At 54.6% G+C, this 25,602-nt stretch overlaps 2 protein-coding genes across 2 annotated transcripts; both read left to right on the top strand.

Annotated features, from left to right (window-relative positions):
• The first annotated feature begins 13,946 nt into the window (after nt 1-13,946).
• LOC149916766 (uncharacterized) lies at nt 13,947-17,935 on the top strand. The gene is made up of 3 exons (XM_090145736.1): nt 13,947-15,373; nt 15,632-15,701; nt 17,622-17,935. The coding sequence occupies exons 1-3, from the start codon at nt 14,078-14,080 to the stop codon at nt 17,795-17,797; spliced, it is 1,542 nt and encodes a 513-aa protein (XP_090001862.1). The 5' UTR covers nt 13,947-14,077; the 3' UTR covers nt 17,798-17,935.
• A 414-nt stretch (nt 17,936-18,349) lies between these two features.
• On the top strand, nt 18,350-21,687 carry LOC149916765 (uncharacterized). The gene is made up of 4 exons (XM_090145830.1): nt 18,350-19,067; nt 19,209-21,004; nt 21,264-21,333; nt 21,527-21,687. The coding sequence occupies exons 1-4, from the start codon at nt 18,350-18,352 to the stop codon at nt 21,685-21,687; spliced, it is 2,745 nt and encodes a 914-aa protein (XP_090001956.1).
• The last annotated feature ends 3,915 nt before the right edge of the window (nt 21,688-25,602 follow it).

Genomic DNA, 25,602 nt, shown 5'->3' with positions numbered 1-25,602 from the left:
CGCCTTCGCCGCCTCCATCCCGGTTCTCCTTCTCCCCGCAGGTGGTGCCGCCGGGCGGCCGGAGCCCGGGCTCGTCCCTCCGCGGCGTCCGTCTGCCGCCGCTGCCCGGCCCGGAGAGCGCGCGGGCCTCCGGGAGCCGCCGCGCACAGGTAGGGAGCCCGAGGGAGGCGGGGCCGGACGTCTTCCCGCGCCGCGTGGGGACCGCCCTGTGCCGGTGCGGCTGTGGGGAGCGGGGCGGCAGCCGCCCGCGGGCTGAGCGCTGCCCTCGGTGCTGCGTGCGGCGCGAGCGGCGAGGACCGCGCTCACTCGGCCTTTCTCCTCGGCTTCTCTTGCAGGCGGGCGGGCGGCAGTTCCTGGAGTCGGCGACCGGCGGCGGTGCCAGTGGCCAAAGCAGACAGCCTCAGCCACCCTTGCTGCCTCGCTTAAGGCGGGCGGGGCTGCCGGCAGCAGCACCCAGGCGTGCAGCAGCAGCTTCTGGGGTCTGCAAGCTGCCTGCTCTGCCAGCGGCAGCCTCTTCCACAGCATCTCCAAGTGGCAGAGCACGTGCCGTGGGCATCAGGGGCAGCAGACTCCCAGTCCTTGCCCCGAGACCTCTGGGAGAAGAACAGAGGTTGCAAGATCCCAGAGAGGTCTACGGGGAGGCATATGGATATCCTCCAGTTCACCCAGCAATCCAGAGAATCCGGGATGAGGCAAAGAAGGACCAGATGCTGTCCAACTGGAACATCTCCTGGCCAAATAGCATGAGCGTGCCCCCGCTGCTAAGGCCCCAAGCAACAGAAGACAGTGCCAGTGCAGCTGACAGTGCTCAGGACACGCTGAGCGTCTGCAGTGTGACATCGAGGGCTGAGGGCCAGTTTTCTGCTTCTGATGATTCCTCAGCCAGAGGTGTTATAGTCCAGGACTCGCAGCTAGAGTTGGAAGAGGCTGCAGAGATAGAAACGGCAGGACAGTCATCTGGCACCCTGCAAGTTGCATCTCTTGCCCCATCTGATGAGGTACGCACTGTGTGTTCACCATCTCTTCTGGATGCTGAGCCAGGGCCTGCAGGGCACCTTGAGCCTTTACCTGCATCAGTGCTGGAAGATGCAGAAAGCTCAGATTCTTCCGAGGCTGCAAGCTCTGCAGAGGAGACTGATGCAGTATCGCTCCCCTTGCCAATGTCCGAGGGAGGAGAAAGAGAAGAATCAGTTATGGCCATGCCTGAATCCTCCGGACAAGGTCTGGGAGAAGCACGGAGACTGCCAGATCCCAGCGAGATCAACAGGGAGCCCTCTGGGTACTCTCCTATGATCCCAGCAATGCGGAGAATTCGTGAGGAGGACAGAAACGAGCAGATGTTGTCACACTGGAATATTTCCTGGCCAAGGAATGTGAGAAGCCCCAGGCAGCGAAGGCTCCAGGCAAGAGGTGACACATTCAATAATGTTGGCGCTCTTCAGGGCACGCCAGGTATCTGGCCCACGACATCACGGGATGGGTTTCTTGACTCTGGTGACTCCAGAAAGTGGACTGTTAGACTGCCAGTTATACTGGAAGAGTCCAGTGATGACAGCGACAGTGCTGCCAGCACTGCTGAGGGCACGCTGGATGCCAGAGACAATGCAGTGAGAGATGAGGGCATGCACCCGCCCTCCTGTCCTTGCCCTTCAACACTGGAGAATGTGGAGGAAGACTGGGGATGTGACTCTGAGGAAGATGCTGCATCAGAGGCAGTCAGCATCACATCCAGCACATCCGATGAGCCATCTGGTGAGGTGGAGGCCATTTCTTCAGCTTCATCTGTAGCTGCAGATCCCATGACTGAGGAGCATGTGTCAGCATGTGAGGGAGCAGAAGATGTGGGCCCTCAGCATGAGGTGAGCAAGGTCAGCACCAGGCATGAATTGGAGGCAGAGGCAGGAGTGGTGCCTGGAGTGTGCGCTGTGGGGAGATGCCTGGAGATGCTGTCTCCTTTCCAACCAGCTCCATGCATTAGGGTGGACAGCCCCTCTGTTATTCCTGCCTTGCCTTCAATCAAAGGGGCCTGGAAAGGGGATCCCTCCCCTGGACCTCTGGCACCCACACCATCAACAGCCAGTGGTATTACAGGTGTGTGGTTTTGTTCTCTTCACACAGGTTCCTGCAGAGGCTGAAGAACGTGCACAGAGCTCCGTGTGCTTCAGAGATGCACCGGAGGATGGCCCAGGTACGTCCCCAGACAGAAAACAATCCCAGGGAGGGACCTGTCAAGCTCAGATGGCCCACCAAGTGGCATGGAGGCTGACAGCGTTCCATGCGCTGCCATATCCAGGCCAGTCCTCCCAGGGAAATTCCATGGTGGTGGGTGGCAGGCAGGAGCTCGCCTCTGCCCCTTGCCTACAGCTCTCTGTCCCCCACAGGTACCACAGCTGCACCACACACAGCAGCTCGCCGCCGGATGCCAGCTGTCATCAGGAGTGTGCTCCGGGCTCTGCGCAGGGTTTGCACCTGCAGCTGCATCAGGGGACAGCGAGAGGAGAGGCACGAGGCTGTAAACACCAGGCAGCTCCCCAGAGATTGATTCCATCCTGTCAATGTAGAATTCTGATTCCATCATGTCAGTGAAGAATTTTGATTCCAACTTGTCAATGCAGAATTCTGATTCCATCTTGTCAACATAGAATTCTGATTAAATGCTATCTTTATTCTATCCTGCCTGAGTGCTGTCTCATCTGTGCACTCGTGCATGGTTGGTCTCTGAGTGCGACTACTGGGCTCAGAGCACGGGGCAATGGATCCATGTGTCGGTGGTGGCAGCAAGTGCAGAGAGCGTGGGCGTGCAAGGGAGAGTGATTTGTGACTTGCAAAGTGTGAGCTGGCTGAGCCGGTGTGTGTGTGAGGTGGGCTGTGATGATCGGGGTGAGGGGCTGTGAAAGGGGCAGCCCTGGTGGGAGAGCACCGGTGTGTCTGTAGGGGTGCGAGCACAGCCAGGCACCTACTGAGAGGAGACCAAAGTGTCCCGGCTGGCTCAGGGCTCCTCAGGTGTCTCACTGCGCAGGCTTGGGTATTCCCTACGTTGACATCATCATTCCCCCATATGAGGATGTCATCGGTATACAGACAAACCCAGACACCGTGGTCCAACGTGAGCTTCTCCAGCCTCCGTGCCAATGCTCCGAGCGCCAGAGTGGGCGAGTGTCTGTACCCCTGGGGTAATCGGGTGACTGTGCATTGCACTCCCTCCAAGTAAATGCAAATTGATTGTCCTCCACCTTCCTCAAGGGGACCATAAAACAGCTGTCTTAGGCATCAGTGGCAGCCAGAAAGGCATGAGCCTGTTCCCGTAGGGCAGTAATCAATTCTGAAACATTTGGGGCCGCTTTTGCTGAAGGGGCAGTCTCGGCACCCAGACGCCTGCAGTCCACTCTAAGTCTCCATTTGCCACAGGGCTCCCACACTGGCCATACAGGAAAGTTACAAGGAGAGTTTGCAGGTGCTGTAATCCCTTGATTGCATAGTTCAGCTACAAGGGGGGGCTGTGCCTTCCTTAGCTCCTAAAGGGAGTGGGTTGGGCTTCATGTTTGTTGTCTTGGAAGGAAGTGGGGCCGGGGCTGCCTACAGTAGTCTAAGAGTTGGCCTAGAGGCAGAAGGCCTCTTCCCTCCCCAAGCACTTCATCAGTGCTTCTGCCTGCTGACACTGCTGTTGCTCCTCAACCAGCTGCTCTTATAATTTTCCTACTTCCTCCTGCAAGGAGGAGATAATGCTGGCTCCTGAGAATCATGGCTGCCCATAGTACTTGTGAGTGTGACCAGCTGTGTCCCGAGTACTGCACAAACCACTGCTTTCCCTCTTCTTCAGCGATACTTGTATTCTGCCCTTAAGTCTGCTACCCAGTCGCATACTGCCTGTTGGTTCTGGGCAAGAGAAGAATCAAGGTCCCTCAACGTTTTCAGAATATGCTCTGGGCTATTAGGATTGCCCATCCCTCCTTCCATGCTTGGCGCCAGCTACTCATAATGTACTTCAACAAACACTTTTTTTTTATTATTATTTTTTTCTTTCCACATCCCTTGTTGAACTTTATACTGTCTGCGCCTTGGCCCTCCCGATGCCATCCCTGCACATCCAAACAACATCCCTCTGTTCCTCCCTGGCCACCTATCCCCACTTCCACTGCTTCCTTCTTTTCCCTCAGCCTTCCCAGCAGCCCCGTGCTCAGCTGAGCTGAGTTTCCTGCCACCCCTGCCTGATTTCTTTTTCTGGGGGATGGAGAGCTCTCGTGCTCTCAGAAGCATGTTCTTAACTGTGCTGCCAGCTGTGTTCCGTTCCTTTGTGCCTAAGGACAGTTTCCTAGGAGATCTCATTCAACCATTCCTTAAACAGGTCACTGAAGTTCACTCTCCTGAAGTTCAGTGTCTTGACTCCACTCTTTGCCAGGCCCATGTTCCTGGAGATCGCAAGCTCAACCAGGGCATGGTTGCTGCAGCTCAGGCTGCCTCCAATCTTAACGTCTTCGACCACCTCCTCTGCACGGATGAGCACCAAACTCGGCAACCACTGGTGACCAGCTGGTCCCCTCTGGTCCTGACCTGTCCAAGTCCGGTACCAGAAAGTTACCATTATTGGGCTCCAGGAGTCTCCTGGATCACTTGCAGCTAGCTCGCCATGTTCATTTCCCAGCAGGTATCTGGGTGGTTGAAATCCCCCAGAGGGATCAGAGCCTGGGAGCACAACAGCTCCTGCAGCTGAAGGAAGAAGGTCACACCTACAGGCTCCCCTTGATTTGGTGGCCTGTAGTATTCCCCGACCACCAGCTGTCTTTTGTTGGTCTCGTCCCTGGTTTTAACCCACAGGCTCCCCACGTGTGCCTGACTATTTCTCAGAGGCAGCTCTTTGCAGTCTGTCCTCTTTTTGTCGTAGGCGGCAATTCCCAACCTCTCCTACCTGGCCTATCCCTTCTAAAAAGCGTATAGCCCTCAATTCGGGTTACGCAGGTCATAGAATCGTGGAATTGCTCAGGTTGGAAAAGGCCTTCAAGATCATCAAGTCCAACCACAACCTAACCATCCTACCCTCACTCTAACTACCCACCGCTGAATCATGTCCCCGAGCACCACATCCAAATGGATTTTAAACACATTCAGGGACGGTGACTCAACCACCGCCCTGGGGAGCCTGTTCCAGTGCTTAACACGCCCTTCTGTACACAGGATTTCCTGTGTTCCAACCTAAACCTCTGCTGGTGAAACTGCCTGCACGGCCTGCACTGCCAGCATTGCCAGCACTGCCTGCGCCTACAGCACTAACTACCAGCACTGCCTGCACTAACTGCCTGCACTGCCAGCACTAACTACCAGCACGAACTACCAGGACTAACTGCCAGCACTAACTGCCAGCACTGCCTGCACTAACTGCCAGCACTAACTGCCAGCACTAACTACCAGCACGAACTGCCAGCACTAACTGCCTGCACTGCCTGCACTAACTGCCAGCACTAACTGCCAGCACTAACTGCCAGGGCCGAGGGCGGAGAGCAGCAGGGCCGGGCTCGGCCGGGCCGCTGGCGGCCTTTGAAGTCGCTGCTGCTGCTGGGCACGCTGCTGGCGACTTCGCCACCTCCATCCCACGCCTCCTTCTCCACACCGCCGTGTGTGAGGCAGATGTCGTGCGCTCAGCGTCGCTTCTGGCCACAGAACCTGGGCCTGCAGGACACCCTGAGCCTTTGCCTGCATCAGTGCCTCGGTATGCAGAAAGCTCAGATCCTCTCGGGACTGCACACTGTCCGGAGGAGGTCAGTGCAACGCAGGAATACCTGCTGTCAGTGTGTGCGGGAGGACAAGGAGAAGAAACAAGCGGCTATGGCCGTGTCTAAATTGTCCACGCAAGCTCTGGGAGATGCCGCGAGATCGCCGTATCCCAGAGAGACCAACGGGTGGCATGTGGATATCCTCCAGTGCACCCAGAGATCCGGAGAATCCGAGATGAGGCGAGGAAGGAGCAGATGTTGTCCAGTAGGACCACATCCTGGCCACACAGCTTGAGCATGCCCATCTATGTCTCCAAGTGCAGAGCCGTCCCAGGGAGGGCCTGCTGGGCCCGAGCGGCCCGGTGAGCAGCTCCATGTACAGAGTCCTGCTGTGCCCGGGCCAGCCCTCCCAGGGAAAGCTGCGGTGCTTGGTGGCAGGCAGGGCCTTGCCTGGTGCCCGCCCTGCCCCTTGCCTACAGCTCTCTGCCCCCACAGGTACCGCTGCCACACCACACACAACATTCCTGCGAAGGCCACAGGAGGTGCACAGAGCTCCAAGTGCTTGAGTACAGGACTACAGGAGGATGGCCAGGGTACATCCCCGGGCAGAAAGCCTTCCCAGGGAGGGCTTCCCAGCTCAGATGGCCCACGAAGCGGCACAGAGGCCGGCAGCACTGCATGCCCTGCCGTACCCAGGCCCACCATCCCAGGGAAGACCTGGAGTGGTGGCGCGCAGGCAGGGCCTTGCCTCTGCCCCTGGCCTACAGCTCTCTGTCCTGCACACGCTGCCTCACCACACTCTGAAACTCGTTGCTGGTGGCCCCCAGCCAGCTGCCCAGGCATGCGTGCAGAGCTGCCACAATGGGCTGCCGTGCCGTGGGGGCTGCCATGTGGGGACCAGCCCTCCTCTGCTTCAGCTCCTCTGCACTCAGCTGCCCGTGGGCTGAGGGCTGCCCTCGATGCTCCGTGCAACGCGAGCGGGAAGGACCTCGCTCACTCAGCCTTTCTCCTCAGCTTCTCTTGCAGGCGGGCAGGCAGGAGTTTCCAGTGTTGGTGCCAGTGGCCAAAGCAGACAGCCTCAGCCACCCTTGCTGCCTCGCTTAAGGAGGGCAGGGTTGCTGACAGCTGCACCCCGGCATGCAGCAGCAGCTTCTGGGGTCTGTAAGCTGCCTGCTCTGCCAGCAGCAGCCTCTTCCACATCTTCTCCAAGAGGCAGAGCACGTGCCATGGGCATTAGAGGCAGCAGACTCCCAGTCCTTGCCCCGAGACCTCCGGGAACCTTGCATGTCCAGGACGGGACAGCAAGGCCTGAGAGCCAGGGTCCAGCCCTGGAAGTCTCAGCTGTTCTCAGGCCTCGCCATGCCAGACCGCCTCGCCATGCCAGACCCAGACAAAACTGCGTGGTGTCCCTGAGCTGTGCTGCAGCCGCAAGCTCAAGCGTCCGAGTGCAGCTGGCAGTTCCAGGGTGCATGGCGCCCTGAGACCACCAGCAAGGACGGCCCAGGTGCTGTCCACCAAGGCTGGGAAGGTCCACGCAGCTTGGGGAGATGCTCAGGAGGGCAGCAGAGACACTCGTGCTGCCACTACACCATCTTCCAGAGCAGCTCAGAAGGGCCCAGAAGGGCAGGCAGGCGGCAAAGAGCAAGACAAGGAGCCCCTGCCTGCATTAGTGCCTGAAGATGTAGGCGACTTAGATTCTCCCAAGGCTGCACACTCTCCAGAGGAGGCCGATCATGTAGCGCTGTTCCCAAGAGTGTGTGAGGGGGGAAAAAGAGACATAACTGCCACCACCATGCCTGAAGCCTTCAAACAAGCTCTGGGAGCAGCACTGAGACTGCAAGATCTCAGAGGGGTCAACCAGGAGGCCTATGGATGTTCTCCAGTACACCCAGCAATCTGGAGAATTCGGAATGAGGCGAGGAGGGAGCAGATGTTGTCCACCTGGAACATCTCCTGGCCAAGCAACGAGAGCATGCTCAGGCTGCTGAGACCCCAAGCAGCACATGACAGTGCCAGTGCTACCAACAGTGCTCAGAGTATGCTGGAGACCTGCACCACAACATCGATGGTGGAGGGCCCCATTCCTGCACCAGGAGAGTTCATATCCGGAGATGCTGGAGTGCAGGATGAACAGCATGATTCGGAAGAGATTGCTGAGACAGAATCTGCAGGACAGTCATCTGGTGACCTGCAGAGTGCATGTCTTGCCCAGTCTGATGAGGCACACACAGTGTGTTCACCATCTCTTCTGGGCGCTGGTCCTGGGCCTGCAGAACACCTTGAGCCTCTGCAAGCATCAGTGCTGGAAGATGCAGAAAGCTCAGATTCTTCTGAGGCTGCACGCTCTGCAGAGAATGCTGATGCAGCATCTATCCTTGTCAGTGTCCGAGGGAGAAGAAGCAGCTATGCCTGTGCTGGAATTGTCCAAACAAGCTATGGGAGAACCATCAAGACTGCAAGATCCCAGAGAGCTCTACAGGGAGACCTATGGATATTCTCCAATTTTCCAGCAATTCGTAGAATTCGGGATGAGGCGAGGAAGGAGCAGATGTTGTCCAGCTGGAACATCTCTTGGCCAAGCAACGAGAGCATGCTCAGGCTGCTGAGACCCCAAGCAGCACATGACAGTGCCAGTGCTACCGACACTGTTCAGAGAAGGGGGGTTAAATGTTACAGTTGTTATGAAGAATTTCTTGGGCTTGGTTACAGAGGTTGCCCTGATTTGTTGGACTTGTTCATCATCAGTTGAAGTGGTTACAAAGTACATGGAGGATACAACTCCTTGTATAAAAGTTGAATCAAACATGGAGCCATACAAGAAACAAACATAAGAGTTGCAACAGCACACGAAAAAGGATACGTTTCTCCCGTGGGCAATTTGTTTAGCAACTTTTTCATTATCATTCCATTTTTAGACAACAATTAGAGTCATTCAATTTGCCACAGACACCACCTGTGACTCTTCAGGAGTGGTGACACGAACGTTCCATAATGAATAAAAATTAGAAAGTGAAAAGAGACAACTGTACATTTGGCAATAACCATACCTTTAACAATAGCCAATAATATTAAATCAGTAAGTAAAACAAATAGAGCTATTTGTGTCAGCTGCTTTCCCCACCCAGGAACTGCCAGTGTAAGCCAAGATCCAGATGGGAATTCTTCAGTAGAGGTTGTGGTGTTTATGAACACCCATACAATATTACACTTCAGTGAATTCATCAAAAGCGTATCTAGTCCAATTTGACAATATGTGGACTTGCCATGTAATGTTTTCTAAGATGATTTAGTATCACGAGAACTCTCCACTTGAACATTTCCAAAGCAATTCAAATGCTGAGAGATATAAATCTTAGTTTGGCAAGTTCAAGTATTGCTACAGTCTACAGAATTTTTCACAGGATAGTGTGTGCAGGATAGTCCACAGTATAAACCATCAAGAGGAGTAATCCCAAAAACATACACATCTCTTATCAAAACTTAGACACTTTCCAACAACCATGTTTTGGATGGAACTCCTGGACTCGTGTGACACTGAAAAGCATCAGTGCAAAAGGCTTTACAATAGATTTCTTTTGTGCCCACATCTAACAGATATTAGATGGGCCTCTTGATTCATTTCCCAGTTTGTTAGGAATTTGGAAACACTGTGGAGGAGTCACATGCAAATCATAATCAGTTTGAAAAAAAGGGGTGAAAGAAGGGGTCAAAAGAAATGGTATCACTGTGCAGGGAGTACCAGTAAGCCAGGATGACCTGTAAGAACTCTGAACCCAGTTGTGAAATTTAACAGATCCAAGGACTGATATCAGTCACCACCCACACTCACAACAATGCAAAACACAATATGATTGCAACCAAAGAAATGTAATTAAGAGGTATATTCAGTATTCTAGCACGATCAAATCTTCAGTATTTCTGTCACAAAACACAAACGGTTAAAATCAGCCTTAAAATTAGCCTTTCTGTCAAGTGCCCACGGGGATCTTCTGTAAAATAAAACAAGAACCAACTTGCCCTTTTTGGGCTTTGTAAATATGGTTAAAAAATGAGGGAACAATTGAGGGAAGTGTTGATTTCATATTACTTTTTTCGGGGTGTCTTTAGCCTTCCAAGGATATTTGGTAAGGGATTCTGTTAAGGTTAGGGAACTGGCCTCACGTTAGCTGAGTCAATCGCACAGGCTGGCCAGGGAGATAAGAGTGTTTCCCTGGCTTATCAGCCTCTGGATCATGACTCACAGGGGTAACTGGCAACAGTGGTGAGGCCTTTAGACACAAGGTGTTAAATGGAGGATCTGGTTTCCCTTTGTGGTAAGCTTTCTAATGCATCCACCCTTCACTGCCCCCACCCCGGTCACTTGGGAGGGGTGAAGACATCAGTTTTTTATTGGATAGCTGCTCAGGTTTTGCTTTCCAGGTCTTGAGCTTTTGTTCTGGCCACCACTTAACTAATTTCTCTAACCTGACAGTGGGTAATCCATTCATCAGATCTCACAGGACACCCTTTTGCCAGCCCAGTGTCCAGAGACAATTACATTTATGATCAATATTCCACCTATCTGTTTTTACTGACAATGAAACCCTTCCAGTCCCACTGAGCTTTGGGCTAGGTGGCCTGGGGGCAAGGCTGACCACTGCAAGTCTTACTTCCCTTGGCTCAAATTTACTGGCGGAAGAAATCACTGACCCATATTTTCTTCCATAGTTGATTAACTCTTGGACAGCCTTCTTCCACGCCCATACGTCCCCTGACTGCAGATGGTTAGATGTTACAGTTCCTTCTAACGCTGCCCGGGTTCTCTCTCCCTGACACATAGCTTGTATCTTTCCTTGCAGTTGTATGCCTATGGGTTTCAATGACTCTGGAAGCCCCCTAATTAAAGCAGTCATTCTCTCAGGATCAACAGGCATCATCATAGGTGATTCGTGGTGTGGCTGCAGCTTTCTATCATACATCATTTGGAGACAAGCAGCCTTTTGAACGCTCTCTACTAACTGGTCGACTGTTCCAGTAATAGCAAGAGGGTATCCCTTTTCTAAAGGATTGAGACCACCTGCCCAATAGGCAGCCCTCTGTGTTAAGGACCAGGGAGCACCATTGTTGCCAGTAGTTAAAAATACTCCTGGTCCCCAGTAACCTTCCGCTTCCTTTTCCATTAGCTGTATCTGGTCTCCACCAGTGAGACTAACCCTCCATACATACTCATTTTCTGACTCCTTTGGAGAGCGGCTGAAATCTTTTTTCAATTTTGCTAGTTCAGTGGCTGAGAAGGGAATTCCTTTAACATTCATTTGAGGATCTAGATCCTCCCTGTTATTGAATGCATATTCGGTTTTTATCAAAGGGTGCATCTGGGCTGGAGAGGCCTCTAATTTGTCTAGCCTTGCCTTCATTTCTTTCAATCCTTCTAGAGGGTAGATTTTTTCTTGAGGCAAACTATGGGCGACAGTATCGCTATTTTCTTTATACCTTAACTGCTCCTTCAGAACCCCTAGTAAGGGAGCTGCATCATGCTTTTCATTTTCTAATGAAACAGGCCACAAGGGTAATCCATACCGTATGACATGGTGAAAAAAACCTCAAAACTGACGGGTTTGACTGAGATGGGCAGCCACTGCTTTGGGAGAGACTGGCAGATGATAATTGCTTGTGAATCATTTGTTTTGTAAGTATATATACGTATGCATGTATTATTAGCACTGCTGTAATTTCTCTCTTATTTTTCTGCCTTAGTAAACAGTTTTTATCTCAACCAAATCATTTTTTTTCTGATTCTCTCCCCCATCCCATCTTTTCAAATAAGTGAATTTCCAGATTTGGACTTAAAATTTGCTGTCATACAAGCACTAACATTTTTGTTGTATTATGTAGATGTATGAGCAAACAATTCTCAAAAAATTACTGCCATGTCTACTTTGCTGCCAAATTTATATCTTCATATAAATATTTACATTTTATAGACATTTCCATTATTCCACATATTATGCTATTATATATTTACATTTATATACAATTACTATTTACATTTTATAGAAGACAAAAATCCAGTGACACTATTTCCCACTTCCTATATAGTCCAGTGACAATATATTTCCTATTAATAGAAAAAATGCCAATATAGGCATCTGAAACTATTGCAGGTTTCAAATGAAATAAGTTTTTAAGTAATATATCTGAACAAATTTCCAGGAGAAAAAAAAAAACAGCCTTTTTTTCCAAAACACAAGAGAGTGTGCTGGCAGGATTTTAACTACCAGCCATGGTGGTCTCAATTTATACACTGAATAAGATTTTCACTCTAGTGCCATGGCTATTCAGGAGACGTGTGTATGCTTAACGGGGCTGGCTGGCTGCACTCCACCATGCTGCTCTTTCACTCTCCCTTCTTAAAGGAACAGGGATGAAAATACAATGAAGGAGAGCTTCAGTTGAGATAAGGACAGGGAGATCTCTCACCAAGGACCATCGTGTGCAAAACAGACTCAAGTTAGGGGACGAATGTAAGTTTCTGTCTGTTAATAGCAGACTAGAGCACTGAGGAACTAGAAGCAAACTAAAAACATTTTCCCATTCACTCATTCTCTTCCAAGTTGTCCCCTTAAGTGGAGCAGGGAACTGGGGCTATGGTCGGTCCCTAAAGCTCTGATGTTGCACCACACAGGGTCCCTCTCACGGCAGCCATCTTTTCTAAACCAATCCCTCACGGGCTTCTGACAGACTGCAGCTCTTCAAGCGCTACTCTAAAGTGGCTCCGTACCCCGGAGTCCATCCTGTAGAAACTGCCCCACGGGCAGCACTTCCCCAGAGCTTCAACACCACACTCTCCTCTTCAAGAGCAGCAGCTGGCCCAGCCCTCCTGCCCCACCGCGGCCCTTCTCCATGGCCGCAGCTCCGGCCCGGGGCTGCTCCTGTGGGCACAACATGGCTGCGGCCTCCTGCAGGCCGCGCCTACCATGGGCTGCTTCATGGCTGCAATGGAGATCTGCTCCGTGTGGTGCCCACGGTCTGTAGGGGCCGGCCTGTCATATGTCTCCTGCTTTCCTCTTCCCTTGAAACAGAGGGTGAGGTATCTAAATGGACTGTTCATACCCTTGTTTGTCTTCCTCAGCGATTGCCACTTCCTACAGCTTCTTCACGTGGTCCCTCTGCACTCTGACCACAGCACAACTCCCTGAGATGAGGCCACCCCAAATACCCTTCAAACAACATCTGGTCAACCACATCCTCTCTTGGGATGTGCTTCTGGGTTAAAATCTACTATGTGCTAAAGGCATACTGTTTCTCCAGCCCACGGCGGTCACAACACGTAGCACATCTTCATGCTGTGTAGCTTTCAGCAGAGTTGCTGTGTCCCTGTGGCCACGCTGCAAGCACTGCTGAAGGCTGCACACTGTCTTTCCTTGCTGCCCTCATTTGCCTGGTTGTCTGTCTCTTCACCAGCTGATTGCTGAATGAGGGTTTGAGACCCACTAGTACCATCTGTGGATAAAAGGTGTAGTCTCTTCCAGCCAGCCAGGAGCAAGCTATCACCCAGAGCAGCCACGAGGATTCTCCAAAGAAGCCTGGGAACAGCTACAACAATTGCTGTGGCTCTGTGTGTTGCTCCCAGTCTTAATAATCAGGCTTAATGATCTTCTTAAAATACAGTGTTTGCAGTGCCTCTGATATGAGTCAATGTTTAAGAAGGGCAAAAAGGGCTGCTTACTGCAAAACAAATACTCGCACAGAAAGATTAGGCATTTGTTTAGCAAGCTTAATTAAAAAGCTCTACTTGGTGCCTTTTTGAGGATCTAAACTCCTTGATAAAGAAATAACCCGTTTTTCCAGTTATAGCTTCCTTTTCTTTGTAAGTGGTGAGTAGTTTCAAAGATCAAAAGGCCAATTCTCATACGCCATCTTAATTTGAAAGATATTTTAACATTCTGATAAGCACAGTTTTGGAATGCTTCATTTTGTTTGCCTCACTAGTCAATGTGCAAACTTAGGGTAATTAAACAAAGTGATATTTCACAGTCAGTCTTTGCATTTAGACTGTGAATGTGTAAGTTTAAATAGGAAAATCTACATACTCTCGGGAGAGCGGCTCGGCGAGGAGGACGTGGCATTAGAGGCAGCAGACTCCCAGTACTTGCCCCGAGACCTCAGCACACACCGCAGATGTTGTCCAGTTGCAACACACGGTGGGCAAACTCTGTGAGAGTGCCCAGGCCCAGTGCTGCCAACACTGCTCAGGGAAACCTGGGCGTACGCTCCGCGACATCGAGGGCTGAGGCTCAGATTCCTGCCTCTGGTGGTTCCCGAAGGCCAATGCAGCACCTTTTTTCTGGAGAGCATGCGAGGGAGAAGAAGAAGAAACGGCTACCACCATGCCTGAATTCTCCAACCAGTCTCTGGGAGAAGAACAGAGGTTGCAAGATCCCAGAGAGGTCTACGGGGAGGCATATGGATATCCTCCAGTTCACCCAGCAATCCAGAGAATCCGGGATGAGGCAAAGAAGGACCAGATGCTGCCACACTGGAACATCTCCTGGCCAAATAGCATGAGCGTGCCCCCGCTGCTAAGGCCCCAAGCAACAGAAGACAGTGCCAGTGCAGCTGACAGTGCTCAGGGCACGCTGAGCGTCTGCAGTGTGACATCGAGGGCTGAGGGCCAGTTTTCTGCTTCTGATGATTCCTCAGCCAGAGGTGTTATAGTCCAGGACTCGCAGCTAGAGTTGGAAGAGGCTGCAGAGATAGAAACGGCAGGACAGTCATCTGGCACCCTGCAAGTTGCATCTCTTGCCCCATCTGATGAGGTACACGCTGTGTGTTCACCATCTCTTCTGGATGCTGAGCCAGGGCCTGCAGGGCACCTTGAGCCTTTACCTGCCTCAGTGCTGGAAGATGCAGAAAGCTCAGATTCTTCCGAGGCTGCAAGCTCTGCAGAGGAGACTGATGCAGTATCGCTCCCCTTGCCAATGTCCGAGGGAGGAGAAAGAGAAGAATCAGCTATGGCCATGCCTGAATCCTCCGGACAAGGTCTGGGAGAAGCACGGAGACTGCCAGATCCCAGCGAGATCAACAGGGAGCCCTCTGGGTACTCTCCTATGATCCCAGCAATGCGGAGAATTCGTGAGGAGGACAGAAACGAGCAGATGTTGTCACACTGGAATATTTCCTGGCCAAGGAATGTGAGAAGCCCCAGGCAGCGAAGGCTCCAGGCAAGAGGTGACGCATTCAATAATGTTGGCGCTCGTCAGGGCATGCCAGGTATCTGGCCCACGACATCACGGGCTGGTAACCGGTTTCTTTACTCTGGTGACTCTAGAAAGTGGACTGTTAGACTGTCAGTTATACTGGAAGAGTCCAGTGATGACAGCGACAGTGCTGCCAGCACTGCTGAGGGCACGCTGGATGCCAGAGACAATGCAGTGAGAGATGAGGGCATGCACCCGCCCTCCTGTCCTTGCCCTTCAACACTGGAGAATGTGGAGGAAGACTGGGGATGTGACTCTGAGGAAGATGCTGCATCAGAGGCAGTCAGCATCACATCCAGCACATCCGATGAGCCATCTGGTGAGGTGGAGGCCATTTCTTCAGCTTCATCTGTAGCTGCAGATCCCATGACTGAGGAGCATGTGTCAGCATGTGAGGGAGCAGAAGATGTGGGCCCTCAGCATGAGGTGAGCAAGGTCAGCACCAGGCATGAATTGGAGGCAGAGGCAGGAGTGGTGCCTGGAGTGTGCGCTGTGGGGAGATGCCTGGAGATGCTGTCTCCTTTCCAACCAGCTCCATGCATTAGGGTGGACAGCCCCTCTGTTATTCCTGCCTTGCCTTCAATCAAAGGGCTTGGAAAGGGGATCCCTCCCCTGGACCCCTGGCACCCACACCATCAACAGCCAGTGGTATTACAAGTGTGTGGTTTTGTTCTCTTCACACAGGTTTCTGCAGAGGCTGAAGAACGTGCACAGAGCTCCGTGTGCTTCAGAGATGCACCGGAGGATGGCCCAGGTACATCCCCAGACAGAAAACAATCCCAGGGAGGGACCTGTCAAGCTCAGATGGCCCACCAAGCGGCATGGAGGCTGACAGCGTTCCATGCGCTGCCATATCCAGGCCAGTCCTCCCAGGGAAATTCCATGGTGGTGGGTGGCACGGCCAGACACCTACCTAGAGGAGACCAGGAGTGTCCCAGCTGGATCAGGGCTCCTCAGGTGTCTCACTGCAAAGGCTTGGGTATTCCCTACATTGACATCATCATTCCCCCTTATGAGGATATCATCAGTATACAGATAAATCCGGACACCGTGGTCCAACGTGAGCTTCTCCAGCTTCTGTGCCTATGCTCCAAGCGCCAGAGTGGGCGAGTGTCTGTACCCCTGGGGTAATCAGGTGACTGTGCATTGCACTCCCTCCAAGTAAATGCAAAATTGATTGTCCTCCACCTTCTTCAAGGGGACCATAAAACAGCTGTCTTAGGCATCAATGGCAGCCAGAAAGGGATGAGCCTGTTCCTGTAGGGCAGTAATCAATTCTGAAACATTTGGGGCAGCTTTTGCTGAAGGGGCAGTCTTGGCCTCCAGATGCCTGTAGTCCACTGTAAGGAACGTGTCTGAGCCACACAGTGTGGGCACGCCCAGGCTTCTCGTGCTCCAAGCAGCAGATGACGGGGCCAGTGCTGCCGACACTGCTTGGGGCATGCTGGACCTCTGCAACATGACATCGAGGGTGGATGGCCACTTCCCTGCATCTTGTGCTTCCCAAAGCCAGGATATTAGAATTAAGTACACACAGTAAGAGACCATTGACAGTGCTGCCAGCGATGCCAGCACTGATCACGGCATGCTGGATATGGATACCAGGAACACTGCAGTGATGGCTGAGAGCACGCCCACACTCTCCTGTTTTTGCCCTGATACTGTGGAGGGTGTGGAAGAAGAATGGGAAGACAGCCATGAGGAAGAAGCTGCTGAGGCAGCCAGTGTGCCACCAAGCATTTCTGGTTCTTCATATGGTGAGATGAAGACCATGCCTTCAGCTTCCCCTGTGGCTGCAGGACCCAGACCTGAGGGACATTCATCTGCATGCAAAGGAGCAGAAAGTACAGTCAATTTCAAGCACAAGGTGAGGGAAGTCCATGTGGTCAGGACCAAGTGTGAAATGAAGGCAAAGACAGGAGCTGTACTGGAGTGTGCACTGTGGGGAGATGCCTGGTACTGTCTTCTTTCCATCCAGCTCCATGCAGAAAGATGGACATCCATAACCCCCGGCTTACCTTCATGTGAGGGGCATGATTGACAAACCAGGAGAAGATAACCTGGAACTTGGAGTATTGCTGGCAAGGAACCTACAGGGCTGGTTTTGCTCTCCCCTCACAGGTTTCCGCAGAGGCCAGAGGAGGTGCACAGAACTCCAGTCGTATCAGAGAGACATCAGAAGATGTCCCAGATATGTCCCCAAATGGAGAGCCTGCTGAGCCTGATCAGCCTTGTGAGCAGCTCGGAGGCTGGCAGCACTCCATGCGCACCATTCTGCTGTGCCCAGGACAGCTTTCCCTCCCAGGGAAAAGCTGTGCTAGGGGAGCACGCAGGTCCTTGCCTGGTGCCCACCCTGCCCCTTGCCTATTGCTATCTGTCTCCCATAGCAACCGCTGCCAGACCACATGCTGCCAAGGTTTCTGCAGAGGACAGAGGACCTGCACAGAGCCCCAGGTGCTTCAGAGAGGCACCGGAGGATGGCCTAGGGACGTCCCCAGACAGAAAGCCATCCCAGGGAGGGCCTGCCCAGCTCAAATGTCCCACCAACTGGCACGGAGGCCAGCAGCGGTGTGCGCCCTGCCATATGCAGGCTCATTTTCCCAGGGAAAACCTGTGTACAGTGCAGGCAGGGCCTCGCCTCTGCCCCTTGCCTACAGCTCTCTGTCCCCCACAGGTACCACTGCCGCACCACACACAGCGGCTCGCCGCCGGATGCCAGCTGTCATCAGGAGTGGGCTCCCTGCTCTGTGCAGGGTTTGCACCTGCAGCTGCATCGGGGGACAGCGAGAGGAGAGGCACGAAGCTGCAAACACCAGGCAGCTCCCAGGGATGACAAACTCAGTCCTGTAGATGTAAAATTCTGATTCAGTGTTGTCTTTATTCTCTCCTGGTTGAGTGCTGGGCTCAGAGCACGGGGCAATGGATCCGTGTGTCGGTGGTGGCAGCAAGTGCAGAGAGCGAGGGCGTGCAAGCCATCCCAGGGAGGGCCTACCCAGCTCAGACGGCCACGAAGCAGCACGGAGGCCGGCAGCACTGCGTGCCCCGCCGTATCCAGGCCCACCGTCCCAGGGAGAGCCTGCAGCGGCCCCTGCCTGCAGCGCTCCGTGCCCCACACGCTGCCGCGACGTGCCGCCAATGGCCCGCCGTCATCAGGACGACGCCGAGCCCCGGGCAGCCGGCTGCCCAGGCGGGCGCGGAGGGCTGCCGCAGTGCGCTGCGGAACCCGCCGGGGCTCTGTGACGCGGGCCGGCGTCGCGCCCCAAGGCCATTGTGACGCGGGGCCGCCGCGAGGGGCCGGAGTCCCCCGGAGAGAGTGCCGCTCACTCTCGGGAGAGCGGCTCCGCGAGGAGGACGCGGCTCCCCCGGGTGCGTGCGACCGAGCGTCTGCGCGAGGACGCGGCGATGAGCGAGGAGCGGGAGAAGAAGGACGACCGCCAGCCCGACGCGGGGCTGCCACGCGTGCGCGACCGCCGACAGGTGCGGGCCGGGGAGGGAGGCGCTCGGGCTCGGCCGGGCCGCCGGCGGCCGTCGAAGTCGCCGCCGCGGGGGACGCCGGCCGCGCCTTCGCCGCCTCCATCCCGGTTCTCCTTCTCCCCGCAGGTGGTGCCGCCGGGCGGCCGGAGCCCGGGCTCGTCCCTCCGCGGCGTCCGTCTGCCGCCGCTGCCCGGCCCGGAGAGCGCGCGGGCCTCCGGGAGCCGCCGCGCACAGGTAGGGAGCCCGAGGGAGGCGGGGCCGGACGTCTTCCCGCGCCGCGTGGGGACCGCCCTGTGCCGGTGCGGCTGTGGGGAGCGGGGCGGCAGCCGCCCGCGGGCTGAGCGCTGCCCTCGGTGCTGCGTGCGGCGCGAGCGGCGAGGACCGCGCTCACTCGGCCTTTCTCCTCGGCTTCTCTTGCAGGCGGGCGGGCGGCAGTTCCTGGAGTCGGCGACCGGCGGCGGTGCCAGTGGCCAAAGCAGACAGCCTCAGCCACCCTTGCTGCCTCGCTTAAGGCGGGCGGGGCTGCCGGCAGCAGCACCCAGGCGTGCAGCAGCAGCTTCTGGGGTCTGCAAGCTGCCTGCTCTGCCAGCGGCAGCCTCTTCCACAGCATCTCCAAGTGGCAGAGCACGTGCCGTGGGCATCAGGGGCAGCAGACTCCCAGTCCTTGCCCCGAGACCTCCGGGAACCTTGCATGTCCAGGACGGGACAGCAGGGGCTGAGAGCCGGGGTCCAGCCCTGGAAGTCCCCTCAACTGTTCTCGTGCCTCGGCATGCCAGACCCATTAGAGGCAGCAGACTCCCAGTACTTGCCCCGAGACCTCAGCACACACCGCAGATGTTGTCCAGTTGCAACACACGGTGGGCAAACTCTGTGAGCGTGCCCAGGCCCAGTGCTGCCAACACTGCTCAGGGAAACCTGGGCGTACGCTCCGCGACATCGAGGGCTGAGGCTCAGATTCCTGCCTCTGGTGGTTCCCGAACCAGGGATGCTGGAGTGCAGGTTGAGCTGCAAGAATTAGAAGAGACTGCTGAGAGGGAATCCGCAGGATGTTCACCTGGCAAACTGCGGAGCGCATCTCTTGCCTCACCTGATGAGGCAGGCAGCATGCCTTCGGCTTCTCTTCTGGCTGCGGACCCTGGGCCTGGAGGACACCTTGAGGCTTTGGCTGTAACAGGTCCTGAAGATGGGGAACACTCAACTTCTTCCAAGGCTGAATACTTTCCAGAGGAGGCCAATGCAGCACCTTTTTTCTGGAGAGCATGCGAGGGAGAAGAAGAAGAAACGGCTAGCACCATGCCTGAATTCTCCAACCAGTCTCTGGGAGAAGAACAGAGGTTGCAAGATCCCAGAGAGGTCTACGGGGAGGCATATGGATATCCTCCAGTTCACCCAGCAATCCAGAGAATCCGGGATGAGGCAAAGAAGGACCAGATGCTGTCCAACTGGAACATCTCCTGGCCAAATAGCATGAGCGTGCCCCCGCTGCTAAGGCCCCAAGCAACAGAAGACAGTGCCAGTGCAGCTGACAGTGCTCAGGACACGCTGAGCGTCTGCAGTGTGACATCGAGGGCTGAGGGCCAGTTTTCTGCTTCTGATGATTCCTCAGCCAGAGGTGTTATAGTCCAGGACTCGCAGCTAGAGTTGGAAGAGGCTGCAGAGATAGAAACGGCAGGACAGTCATCTGGCACCCTGCAAGTTGCATCTCTTGCCCCGTCTGATGAGGTACACGCTGTGTGTTCACCATCTCTTCTGGATGCTGAGCCAGGGCCTGCAGGGCACCTTGAGCCTTTACCTGCCTCAGTGCTGGAAGATGCAGAAAGCTCAGATTCTTCCGAGGCTGCAAGCTCTGCAGAGGAGACTGATGCAGTATCGCTCCCCTTGCCAATGTCCGAGGGAGGAGAAAGAGAAGAATCAGCTATGGCCATGCCTGAATCCTCCGGACAAGGTCTGGGAGAAGCACGGAGACTGCCAGATCCCAGCGAGATCAACAGGGAGCCCTCTGGGTACTCTCCTATGATCCCAGCAATGCGGAGAATTCGTGAGGAGGACAGAAACGAGCAGATGTTGTCACACTGGAATATTTCCTGGCCAAGGAATGTGAGAAGCCCCAGGCAGCGAAGGCTCCAGGCAAGAGGTGACACATTCAATAATGTTGGCGCTCTTCAGGGCACGCCAGGTATCTGGCCCACGACATCACGGGATGGGTTTCTTGACTCTGGTGACTCCAGAAAGTGGACTGTTAGACTGCCAGTTATACTGGAAGAGTCCAGTGATGACAGCGACAGTGCTGCCAGCACTGCTGAGGGCACGCTGGATGCCAGAGACAATGCAGTGAGAGATGAGGGCATGCACCCGCCCTCCTGTCCTTGCCCTTCAACACTGGAGAATGTGGAGGAAGACTGGGGATGTGACTCTGAGGAAGATGCTGCATCAGAGGCAGTCAGCATCACATCCAGCACATCCGATGAGCCATCTGGTGAGGTGGAGGCCATTTCTTCAGCTTCATCTGTAGCTGCAGATCCCATGACTGAGGAGCATGTGTCAGCATGTGAGGGAGCAGAAGATGTGGGCCCTCAGCATGAGGTGAGCAAGGTCAGCACCAGGCATGAATTGGAGGCAGAGGCAGGAGTGGTGCCTGGAGTGTGCGCTGTGGGGAGATGCCTGGAGATGCTGTCTCCTTTCCAACCAGCTCCATGCATTAGGGTGGACAGCCCCTCTGTTATTCCTGCCTTGCCTTCAATCAAAGGGGCCTGGAAAGGGGATCCCTCCCCTGGACCCCTGGCACCCACACCATCACCAGCCTGTGGTATTACAGGTGTGTGGTTTTGTTCTCTTCACACAGGTTTCTGCAGAGGCTGAAGAACGTGCACAGAGCTCCGTGTGCTTCAGAGATGCACCGGAGGATGGCCCAGGTACATCCCCAGACAGAAAACAATCCCAGGGAGGGACCTGTCAAGCTCAGATGGCCCACCAAGTGGCATGGAGGCTGACAGCGTTCCATGCGCTGCCATATCCAGGCCAGTCCTCCCAGGGAAATTCCATGGTGGTGGGTGGCAGGCAGGAGCTCGCCTCTGCCCCTTGCCTACAGCTCTCTGTCCCCCACAGGTACCACAGCCGCACCACACACAGCAGCTCGCCGCCGGATGCCAGCTGTCATCAGGAGTGTGCTCCGGGCTCTGCGCAGGGTTTGCACCTGCAGCTGCATCAGGGGACAGCGAGAGGAGAGGCACGAGGCTGCAAACACCAGGCAGCTCCCCAGAGATTGATTCCATCCTGTCAATGTAGAATTCTGATTCCATCATGTCAGTGAAGAATTTTGATTCCAACTTGTCAATGCAGAATTCTGATTCCATCTTGTCAACATAGAATTCTGATTAAATGCTATCTTTATTCTATCCTGCCTGAGTGCTGTCTCATCTGTGCACTCGTGCATGGTTGGTCTCTGAGTGCGACTACTGGGCTCAGAGCACGGGGCAATGGATCCATGTGTCGGTGGTGGCAGCAAGTGCAGAGAGCGTGGGCGTGCAAGGGAGAGTGATTTGTGACTTGCAAAGTGTGAGCTGGCTGAGCCAGTGTGTGTGTGAGGTGGGCTGCGATGAAGGGCGTGAGGGGCTGTGAAAGGGGCAGCCCTGGTGGGAGAGCACTGGTGTGTCTGTAGGGGTGCGAGCACAGCCAGGCACCTACTGAGAGGAGACCAAAGTGTCCCGGCTGGCTCAGGGCTCCTCAGGTGTCTCACTGCGCAGGCTTGGGTATTCCCTACGTTGACATCATCATTCCCCCATATGAGGACGTCATCAGTATACAGATAAATCCGGACACCGTGGTCCAGCGTGAGCTTCTCCAGCTTCTGTGCCTATGCTCCGAGCGCCAGAGTGGGCGAGTGTCTGTACCCCTGGGGTAATCGGGTGACTGTGCATTGCACTCCCTCCAAGTAAATGCAAAATTGATTGTCCTCCACCTTCCTCAAGGGGACCATAAAACAGCTGTCTTAGGCATCAATGGCAGCCAGAAAGGCATGAGCCTGTTCCCGTAGGGCAGTAATCAATTCTGAAACATTTGGGGCAGCTTTTGCTGAAGGGGCAGTCTCGGCACCCAGACGCCTGCAGTCCACTCTAAGTCTCCATTTGCCACAGGGCTCCCACACTGGCCATACAGGAAAGTTACAAGGAGAGTTTGCAGGTGCTGTAATCCCTTGATTGCATGGTTCAGCTACAAGGGGGGGCTGTGCATTCCTTAGCTCCTAAAGGGAGTGGGTTGGGCTTCATGTTTGTTGTCTTGGAAGGAAGTGGGGCCGGGGCTGCCTACAGTAGTCTAAGAGTTGGCCTAGAGGCAGAAGGCCTCTTCTCTTCCCTCCCCAAGCACTTCATCAGTGCTTCTGCCTGCTGACACTGCTGTTGCTCCTCAACCAGCTGCTCTTATAATTTTCCTACTTCCTCCTGCAAGGAGGAGATAATGCTGGCTCCTGAGAATCATGGCCGCCCATAGTACTTGTGAGTGTGACCAGCTGTGTCCCGAGTACTGCACAAACCACTGCTTTCCCTTTTCTTCAGCGATATTTGTATTCTGCCCTTAAGTCTGCTACCCAGTTGCATACTGCCTGTTGGTTCTGGGCAAGAGAAGAATCAAGGTCCCTCAACATTTTCAGAATATGCTCTGGGCTATTAGGATTGCCCATCCCTCCTTCCATGCTTGGCGCCAGCTACTCATAATGTACTTCAACAAACACTTTTTTTTTTTTTTTTTTTTATTTTCTTCTTTCCACATCCCTTGTTGAACTTTATACTGTCTGTGCCTTGGCCCTCCCGATGCCATCCCTGCACATCCAAACAACATCCCTCTGTTCCTCCCTGGCCACCTATCCCCACTTCCACTGCTTCCTTCTTTTCCCTCAGCCTTCCCAGCAGACCCGTGCTCAGCTGAGCTGAGTTTCCTGCCACCCCTGCCTGATTTCTTTTTCTGGGGGATGGAGAGCTCTCGTGCTCTCAGAAGCATGTTCTTAACTGTGCTGCCAGCTGTGTTCCGTTCCTTTGTGCCTAAGGACAGTTTCCTAGGAGATCTCATTCAACCATTCCTTAAACAGGTCACTGAAGTTCACTCTCCTGAAGTTCAGTGTCTTGACTCCACTCTTTGCCAGGCCCATGTTCCTGGAGATCGCAAGCTCAACCAGGGCATGGTTGCTGCAGCTCAGGCTGCCTCCAATCTTAACGTCTTCGACCACCTCCTCTGCACGGATGAGCACCAAACTCGGCAACCACTGGTGACCAGCTGGTCCCCTCTGGTCCTGACCTGTCCAAGTCCGGTACCAGAAAGTTACCATTATTGGGCTCCAGGAGTCTCCTGGATCACTTGCAGCTAGCTCGCCATGTTCATTTCCCAGCAGGTATCTGGGTGGTTGAAATCCCCCAGAGGGATCAGAGTCTGGGAGCACAACAGCTCCTGCAGCTGAAGGAAGAAGGTCACACCTACAGGCTCCCCTTGATTTGGTGGCCTGTAGTATTCCCCGACCACCAGCTGTCTTTTGTTGGTCTCGTCCCTGGTTTTAACCCACAGGCTCCCCACGTGTGCCTGACTATTTCTCAGAGGCAGCTCTTTGCAGTCTGTCCTCTTTTTGTCGTAGGCGGCAATTCCCAACCTCTCCTACCTTGCCTATCCCTTCTAAAAAGCGTATAGCCCTCAATTCGGGTTACGCAGGTCATAGAATCGTGGAATTGCTCAGGTTGGAAAAGGCCTTCAAGATCATCAAGTCCAACCACAACCTAACCGTCCTACCCTCACTCTAACTACCCACCGCTGAATCATGTCCCCGAGCACCACATCCAAATGGATTTTAAACACATTCAGGGACGGTGACTCAACCACCGCCCTGGGGAGCCTGTTCCAGTGCTTAACACGCCCTTCTGTACACAGGATTTCCTGTGTTCCAACCTAAACCTCTGCTGGTGAAACTGCCTGCACGGCCTGCACTGCCAGCATTGCCAGCACTGCCTGCGCCTACAGCACTAACTGCCAGCACTGCCAGAACTAACTGCCAGCACTAACTGCCAGCACGAACTGCCAGCACAGCCAGCACTAACTACCAGCACGAACTACCAGCACTAACTGCCAGCACTAACTGCCTGCACTGCCTGCACTAACTGCCAGCACTAACTGCCAGCACTAACTGCCAGGGCCGAGGGCGGAGAGCAGCAGGGCCGGGCTCGGCCGGGCCGCTGGCGGCCTTTGAAGTCGCTGCTGCTGCTGGGCACGCTGCTGGCGACTTCGCCACCTCCATCCCACGCCTCCTTCTCCACACCGCCGTTTGTGAGGCAGATGCCGTGCGCTCAGCGTCGCTTCTGGCCACAGAACCTGGGCCTGCAGGACACCCTGAGCCTTTGCCTGCATCAGTGCCTCGGTATGCAGAAAGCTCAGATCCTCTCGGGACTGCACACTGTCCGGAGGAGGTCAGTGCAACGCAGGAATACCTGCTGTCAGTGTGTGCGGGAGGACAAGGAGAAGAAACAAGCGGCTATGGCCGTGTCTGAATGGTCCACCCAAGCTCTGGGAGATGCAGCGAGATCGCCGTATCCCAGAGAGACCAACAGGTGGCGTGTGGATATCCTCCAGATCACCCAGCGATCCGGAGAATCCGAGATGAGGCGAGGAAGGAGCAGATGTTGTCCAGTAGGACCACATCCTGGCCACACAGCTTGAGCATGCCCATCTATGTCTCCAAGTGCAGAGCCGTCCCAGGGAGGGCCTGCTGGGCCCGAGCGGCCCGGCGAGCAGCTCCATGTACAGAGTCCTGCTGTGCCCGGGCCAGCCCTCCCAGGGAAAGCTGCGGTGCTTGGTGGCAGGCAGGGCCTTGCCTGGTGCCCGCCCTGCCCCTTGCCTACAGCTCTCTGCCCCCACAGGTACCGCTGCCACACCACACACAACATTCCTGCGAAGGCCACAGGAGGTGCACAGAGCTCCAAGTGCTTGAGTACAGGACTACAGGAGGATGGCCAGGGTACATCCCCGGGCAGAAAGCCTTCCCAGGGAGGGCTTCCCAGCTCAGATGGCCCACGAAGCGGCACAGAGGCCGGCAGCACTGCATGCCCTGCCGTACCCAGGCCCACCATCCCAGGGAAGACCTGGAGTGGTGGCGCGCAGGCAGGGCCTTGCCTCTGCCCCTGGCCTACAGCTCTCTGTCCTGCACACGC

The sequence above is a fragment of the Phasianus colchicus genome, chromosome 9 (assembly GCF_987193195.1).
Source record: "Phasianus colchicus chromosome 9, bPhaCol1.hap1.1, whole genome shotgun sequence".
In the NCBI taxonomy this organism is placed as follows: Eukaryota; Metazoa; Chordata; class Aves; order Galliformes; family Phasianidae; genus Phasianus; species Phasianus colchicus.
Note: the sequence above shows the minus strand (reverse complement) of the source record. Positions and strands in the feature narration are given on the sequence as shown.

Coding starts and splice junctions, on each gene's coding strand:
- LOC149916766 (XM_090145736.1), top strand. CDS start 14,078: ATGCCTGAATTCTCCAACCAGTCTCTGGGAGAAGAACAGAGGTTGCAA. Junction 15,374..15,631: donor ATGTGGGCCCTCAGCATGAG/GTGAGCAAGGTC, acceptor CTCTTCACACAG/GTTTCTGCAGAGGCTGAAGA. Junction 15,702..17,621: donor TGCACCGGAGGATGGCCCAG/GTACATCCCCAG, acceptor TGTCCCCCACAG/GTACCACTGCCGCACCACAC.
- LOC149916765 (XM_090145830.1), top strand. CDS start 18,350: ATGAGCGAGGAGCGGGAGAAGAAGGACGACCGCCAGCCCGACGCGGGG. Junction 21,005..21,263: donor ATGTGGGCCCTCAGCATGAG/GTGAGCAAGGTC, acceptor CTCTTCACACAG/GTTTCTGCAGAGGCTGAAGA. Junction 21,334..21,526: donor TGCACCGGAGGATGGCCCAG/GTACATCCCCAG, acceptor TGTCCCCCACAG/GTACCACAGCCGCACCACAC.